This window comes from Tupaia chinensis, unplaced genomic scaffold, assembly GCF_000334495.1.
Source record: "Tupaia chinensis unplaced genomic scaffold, TupChi_1.0 Scaffold000257_1, whole genome shotgun sequence".
NCBI lineage: Eukaryota > Metazoa > Chordata > Mammalia > Scandentia > Tupaiidae > Tupaia > Tupaia belangeri.
The window spans coordinates 2,520,462-2,528,241 of record NW_006159737.1 but is presented as its reverse complement, the minus strand read 5'-3'; the positions used below and the strand labels follow the sequence as shown (position 1 = coordinate 2,528,241).

The 7,780-nt window shown below is 37.4% G+C and overlaps 1 protein-coding gene across 1 annotated transcript; it reads right to left on the bottom strand.

The window, feature by feature from the left end:
* Positions 1–5,393: 5,393 nt before the first annotated feature.
* TAS2R16 (taste 2 receptor member 16) lies at positions 5,394–6,299 on the bottom strand. The gene has a single exon (XM_006149222.1). The coding sequence runs from the start codon at positions 6,297–6,299 to the stop codon at positions 5,394–5,396; it is 906 nt and encodes a 301-aa protein (XP_006149284.1).
* Between the last annotated feature and the right edge of the window lie 1,481 nt (positions 6,300–7,780).

The following is a 7,780-nucleotide window of genomic DNA, read 5'->3' as shown; positions in this document are numbered from 1 at the left end:
AGAACGTACATGACTTATTTTTATAACAATTTTAAGTATACAAACACTTCTAGTGGTACCTGAATTTTTTTTTTTATTACTGAACAATGATGATAGATGTGTAAAGTACACTGATGTCTATAAATTAAGGATTGTAGGGATAAGAAAGTGGTAGCGAGATTGCTCTTTGTCTCATTCTATCTAGTCCTTTTTTTGCTTCATTCTGATGAGTCTTCAGTGGAGGCTGGAGAGCTAAGCAACACACAGAACAGCTAAGTGTCTACATGGGATCCAGGTTCAACCAAGCAGAGGCATCCACTGAAGTCAAAGAAAGAGGAAGTAAGCACTGTGGGGTAGTGGCCGGATAGGTCAAGCCTGCTATAGGTAAGAAGCAACTGATGCTCCTAAGGAACTGAGATACAAGTCCTGTGGCCTGTCGCTTATGGTCATGGATGCCATCTGATAGACAGCTGGTATAGCTGGAACAGCTTCTGTGTGGCTGGGTATTTTCTCAGTTTGAATTGTTTTTGTCTGGTTTCTTAGTGCCCCCTCAAACTTTATATGCTGCCTCTGAGTTTGTAGTAAATTCTCCCCCCCCCAACTATCTAGACTGCATTTCATTGCCTACAACTAAGAACAATAACCTAGACAGTGAGAGTCCTAATTCTAAATAATAGCAGGATTATTCTCAAAATAACATCTCAGTGAAGTTATCACATTTCAGGCTTTTGTCCTTAGCTTTATGGGTTCAGACATCTATTCCTGTTAGTCCTCCAGGGTGGTCAGGTTGAGAAACAAACAAAAGCTACTTAAACTAAAGCTGAGAAAAACAAGATTGAAGAGGGCATGAGCATGGCTAAATGATCACATACCAGTGAATTTTCTGCCTAAATTCAAACCACATGATTTTAAGCTTAGATCAGGAAACACTGGGACAGAGTGTGAAGATGGTGGAAACAAATCTCAAAGACACTAATAGATCAATGTTTATCAGCCATCAAAAACATGGTAACACTGGAGATACAGAAGGAATTTTGCTTGTGGTGTTGCCTTTCTGTTGCTCCCCAGGTTGCTCCCAGGTTGGTAGCAGAGGTTGCAGAACTTGTATACATGATATCAGCCACCAGTCCTAACCAGGTCCTGTTGTATGTTATATGTCCTCCATCTACCTGTACTCATATTTCAGGAGTTGAGGACTTTCTATTTAGAGTCACGGGTGTAGCAAATCACACCATGAAATGTATATACGACTTTAGGACAAATCCCTCAGATAATAGCTTGAAGGACTTGTCAATAGATATAGAAAGTTCCAAGTGAGTTATCCAAACATTCTCCTACCCTGAAAAGACCTGTATAATGAAGTTCAAATTTGCTACCTTTTAATTTGTTTGTTAAAGTTTCTTTTGAGACTTGTTTTACCTCTCCTTCTATGTAGTACGTTACATAGAGTCTGAAGTCTGCCTTGACCTATATCCTGAAGCTTGATGGGAGAAACTTCTAGCCACTCATTTTCTGCTTGATTTTTCAATTCTTTCATTTAGGGCAGAAGTAGGGAGGGATATGATTTCTTGATTTACATTTCAGAGAACAACATTATTTCCAACTTCTTGGAGGACATCATTCAACCCTCAAGTACTGACAACACTGATCTGCCAATATTCTCAAGAAATATCTACCTACACAGTCTATCTTTAGACTTAAAGAATGAAGGCTTATGAAATTTATCTTTCATCTAATTTTAAACTTTTAAGATCTACTTTCCCCTGCAAATGCAAGTGATAATTCTCATTTTGACTACACTTTGGCTGTGTTTCAGTGACTTATAACTGGCATATTTTCTAAATAGAAATTCATTATGTTTGAAAATCTAGCATTTAGATTAAAATTTAAAGAAAAAGTTAATTCATGAGGAGGTTTGTCTCTTATCCAACTGATGTAACCTATAGTTTTAAATAAATTTTAATCTAAAAAATGATTTGAAGAAATTATTTGCATCAGATGAGTTTATCCGAATATATCCTTGCCTTCAAAACAAGCAAAAAGTCAATTCACACTTAGGATCAGTTTTGTAAGTTTTATTAAAAATAGAAGAAATCATCTCACAGAAATGTTGCTTTGGGAGTTTGAGACATGACTAATGGAAGGTAAATGAGTCTCAAAGATTATATTAAAAGCTCAATGTAGAAAGGGCAAAGAAGATACATCTTCCTCTACTATTGGGAAGCATTTCAGCATTACAGGAATAACTTACATTATACTGATTGTAAGTATATACTCCTCCAGACTTTACGAGAAAAAATTTCTCCAATTCTCTCTTTCAGTAAGACTGTCTGGAACAAGAGTAAATTTGGGCAAATTTTTAAAAATTGGCTTACAATTGCAGTTATGTCATAATTATTTTCTTGCTTCAATGATACTCATACCATTATCCTTGATAGTCTTCCTTTTCCTCTATTTCCTTTCATAAGGCAGCAAGACTGATTTTGAAAAGAATTTGCCATAACTTACAATGGAAATAGGATAACTCCATTAGCAAAATACAAACACAAACATCATAATGGAAGGATGTAGGATACTATGTTGAGAGCTCCTAATTACTGAGAGGTATTGTAATAGAGCCCAGATATTTTGTGGCTCTATCTGGATTCTGGTGGAGGAAGTCATTATGGCCGTAAAACTAAGAATCATCAGAGATGGGTCTTTGGCTTAGCTCTTTCTGAGAAAGAAACTTGGGGTCTTACTATAAGAGGACCACAATACCTAACAAGCAACCTCAAAGAAAATGTAGAAACCTTTTACATCTTCCTGACTTTTATGTCTTGTGTAATAAAATTATTGAATAGATTGATCTCAGCAGAAAAATATTTTTTCTAACCTCTGCCTTCAAACATATTCCTAAGATCATATTTACCAAGCTTTGAAGGCATTATAGATTCCAAATGTTTCTAAGAACTTTCTCATTTTCAGGTTTTAGAAAGCCAAAATTATATAAATTAATCTTGTATTCAATTAATCACTATTTCTCTTCACCTACTTTATGCCTAATAGAGAGTTTGAGAACCAGAAGGGAAGAAAATTGGGATCAATGTTTTCATTCTTCCCACATATCTTCTCTCCTTTTCTTATGCTTACAAGGACATCCAATGGGGGACAGGAGGAGAAGGAATCGAAGAAGAAAGGCTAACATCTCATTTGACTGGTACTATTGTAATCTGGCATCAGTGCCCTCTTTTGGGAGTGGGATCTAAATTCAGACTGTTCCCTGTTCTTCAGAACTCCAAGATTTCTGCACTTCCTCATTTTTTGGGAAAGGTAAAGGGCACTTATCTGCTCAACATCTCTCAGCTCTTGTCATACTGTAGAACACCTGTAGCCTTTTTCTACCCAGATCCTCCCAAAGCTATAATGATGAGCTGGTCTAAGTGGACTCACCATAGATAATGTAATCCATATATGAAACTCTCAGAGAGGGGCCCTCATTTCTTAGGAGGAACATATGTTGATCAAATTGCATCTAGGTAAGACATCTTTGAATGACCAGTAGGACACAGTAGTTTGACAGCAGATTTTTATTGAATGAATGAAATTTCTTGCAAATACTAATTCCCAAATTCAAGGTCATTATCCATCATCCTATTGTTCTCATTGTCACCATTGAACACACAAGTAATTAAATTTCTTGTGTGAACTAAACTATTTGAATGCAGAGGTAGAAGAAAGAGAAATTTACTAATGGAATTTAGCTTAAATAGGGTACCATAGAAGTGATGGAGACAGCCATCATAACAGAAAGGGGAGCAATCTGCTGTAGCTTGACTGTTAGAGCTCAGAAGATGCCGAGGCAGCTTGGGACCGTGTGCTTCACTCCCTTTTCTGTGCTCAGTTGGTGCTGCTGAGATATACCAAATGGCACAGAATTTTTGGTGGGGGTGGCATTTTAGTTTTTACTTATATTTCTCACCTTCAAAACTAATTATAAACTTGTCACATCAGAATGACAGACTTAAGACTAGTTCAGAATTTCCATTCCCTTAATAGGACTAAGCTTTTCTCCACAGTCAAGCTTGAGTTACCTGTATCCTTCTTCTTGTAAGGGAGTGTTTCAGTCTTCCAAAGGCAGAACCAGAAGTTCAGTTTATCAGCCATGCCCAATATGTATACAAGGTGGAAAAAAATGATATCCCTTAAACCCTGAACCAGAATATCTTAAGAGATACCAGTGTTTTTAGAAAAGAATAACTCGAGAAGTGCCCAGGGTAGATAGAAACTGAGGTCCCAAAAGCCTGGGAGTTAGCTGTTATCAAGACACTTGGCTGCTAGTAAGTGATGGTGGAGAGAAACAAGGATAGAGATGCCGTGGAGGGAAAGCCAAATAGGGTCCTGCAAGGCAAAAGGGCATAAAAGAAACCTGTGGGATTGTGTAGACAGAAAACTACTTCTAGAGAACAGGAAACTCTTACATGTAACTTTAAATTGATTACTGTGTAGTCCTGTATTCTTTCCATTTGAAGAGGGCTTTGGCCTATCATAAGGCAGAGTAAAGAGTACAGAGAATTTAAGCCATTGTCACTTAGATGTTATGGAGAAAGAGATTCCAAACTGACATCTGGGTTATGTAGGCAGAAAACCATCTAAGATTCAATTTTGGAATCTTTAAAGAAGTTCACTCCACATTATAGTGTGGAGAAGCAAGACTTGAGTTTTATGGAAATCATGTTACTCAGACAATTAAATTGGCAGTATTTGGAGAGGCATAAAGGATGAATCTATATTGGGTAAGTGGCCTGCTATCCTTGGACAAATTATGTCTTGACAAATGGAAATGAAAGAAGAGTTAAATTTTAACTTGTGTTTTAAAGAAATAAAATTATGGTATTTTGGAAGAGAAGGGTATGGTAAGAATATTTATAATATTGGCTAAAAGTCCATAAGAAAGAGAGAATGAAAAAAAGAGAAGGAGCAAGATGTTTTCTTGACTAAATTTAGGAAAATGAATTGAGGGCTTAGAATGGGGAGCAACCAGAATTTGGGTAACACATTCTTATAAGAAAAGAATTCCTATTAATGTGTGAAATAACTGGCAGTCATGAAAAGGATAAAATAACATTTGGACAACATGATTTTGACTATCTTATGTAGAATATTCCGAGAGTAAGATTCCAAAGTAGCAAAAACTAAGGCGAGATGAGGCAGGCATGAGACACACAGGACCAACCTGGGAATTGTAGAAGAGAAAGTAAAGAAGTGAAACAGAGTTGAGAAAGGAGTGATTGTTTAGAGACATGCAGATAGCTGTGGAGATGAAAAAGAATTCATGGTATATTTATCACATAAGAGGTTGTCAAGAGCAGTGCTGGTTATTGATCTTGTATCAGAGCAAACCCTATTTGCCTGGTGGTCTTATACCCTGTGCCTCAGGTGGTCTCCAGGACCTTGCACTTTACCTTTAGATTCTTTCTTACTGTAGGGCTACTCAGCATCAGCAAAGTGGAACGGATAGAGACTAGAGCATAGATGACATCTTCCCAGATCCAGAACCAAGGTCTCTTATCAAACAGGCTGAATGACAAGGCAATGACTACAGACAAAAAATAAGAGGTGAAGAAGATAACAAAGATGATGAGAGACTTCAGGGCGGTGGAATGAGCTCTCATATTGGAGTTGCAGTGGCCAGCGTTGTAGTGCCGCATCTGCTCCGAGTGCTGCTTCAGCGAGGTCATTAGTGAGACGATGGAGGCCAGGAACAGGATGAAAGGAATAAACAACACAACTAATTGATGAAACTTGAAAAAGTTCCATGGAAACACCTTAAGTCTCTCAATCATAGTGTCGTTTGTGGGTGCATAGTCCATAGTGATTAACAGAACCCGGAAGTAATTCTTAAAAATCGAAGGAATCATTGATACACAACATATCATCAGAGAACCCAGTACCAGCTGGGGAATCAACCTCAAAATTCTCCACTTCAGCCAGAGGAACTTGGGGTGGGTAAAAGAAGAGACCTTGGCACAGTAGAAGACAGCGAGCAAGCTGGTTAACCAGAAGATTAATGTATTTGTAAATTCCCATGTGACTGAGAAGCACCAAAGTATATAATTAAGGTCAAAAAAAGAGCAAAAATCAAACAGTATCGATGCCCACTGTAGACAGAAGTGGCATATGCCCAGGCTGATGATAATTATGTCCACAGGTGACAACCTTTTGAACTGTACCCACTCTCTGCCCAGCACTACAATAATTAAGCTGCTCTGTACAATTATTATCAAGGATTCAAGCATATAGATGGTCATGAAGAAGATATTGAGTTCAATGGGTATCATTCTTCTTCTCTAAGGTATCTTCCCAGACAAACACTTGGAATCTGTGTACCAATTTGCAGGTTGGGAACAGATTCCTGATCCCACCACTGTCTAGTAAAAGAAAACACCTCCCTCTGGATGTAAATGTTACCCAGCTCATTTTTGGCTTTGTTATTTTCCTATTTACAGAATTTGATTATGCTTTGCTTGCTGGTTTGTTATCACATCTGGATACAGGGAAATACTGTTTGAATGTGGATTCCTGCTCATGAGATGATTTGATTATTCTCATAAAGGCATAGCTACTTCATAATCATGCAGTTTATTTCCTCTTTATTCTGAAGTTGCTCTTTGATTATTTCCCCATCTTCACATTTTTAACCTAAAATTTGAGCCACAGGAAAGATAACTCCTTCCCTGCCCATTCATGTCCTGAGCAATATTTCTATTCTGCTGAGTGCTGTATGAATGTCATTCTCAGAAGTCCCATCTTCCCAGTTTCCACAGCAGCTTGTAGTGGACGCTACAAGCAAAGTGTGAGGTTATATAACAATGATAGAAAAGTATTTCCTCAGAGATTCCACCCACAAATTTTCTAGAACCCCAGTGCTTCAAGTATTCCCTTCTAATAAAGACACTTTCATGCTTACCCATTCAGTTCCCCAACTCAGAGAAATCAGTGTCAAATCCCCCTTGCATTCTCTCCAATTGAGGTGTGCCATCCTTAGCTATTGTTCTTCTGCCAATTCCAATGCCTTGAGCATATGCTTTATATATACTTGAAAATTCTTCTCATTCCATTAACATCACTGTTTGTTTTTTCCCCTCTTTTACATGGTTGAGTTCTTTTTGTCACTGTGCACATTGACTCATGAGGAACTAAAAGGGGGCCTCTTACCACTATAAAGTATATTTCTTCTAAATGAGTAGGAATTCTCTTATAGTTATAAAGCGAGCTAAAGCAGGAATAATTTTTCCCTCTATTCAGGAAAAATATGAGATATTTAATAGTGGCTTTAGAAATACAAGGTAAATTCTAACAACTGTTAATTGATGAGGGAGACAAAGTGAATTATTCAAGGAAGAAAAAACAGAAGCAGACCAGTATGAAGCTTCAAATTCTTGAATATAAAACAAGAAACCATTGAATTCATGATCCAAACATAAGCAATAGCTTAAAAATTTTCACTAGAAAACAGAATTAAATGTCAGAAAGCATCTTCCTTACATCCTCAATTAAGTCAAGAAACAGAAAATTGAGTGGGTTGAAATATATCCAGACATAAGAAGAGAGGAAGATGAAATGTTAGTAAATGAAGTATATAATAATAGCATTAACATCTGCTTTATGTCCTGGATACACTGAGTATCTTGCCTCAATGTGCACTGTCTCATTCTATATAACTTTGGAATGATTATGATGGTGTAAGTTTCTGATAGCCTCTTGAAGTACAGCCACTGTGCTGCAGCTCTCACCACTAAATACCAGCCACAGCAGTTTG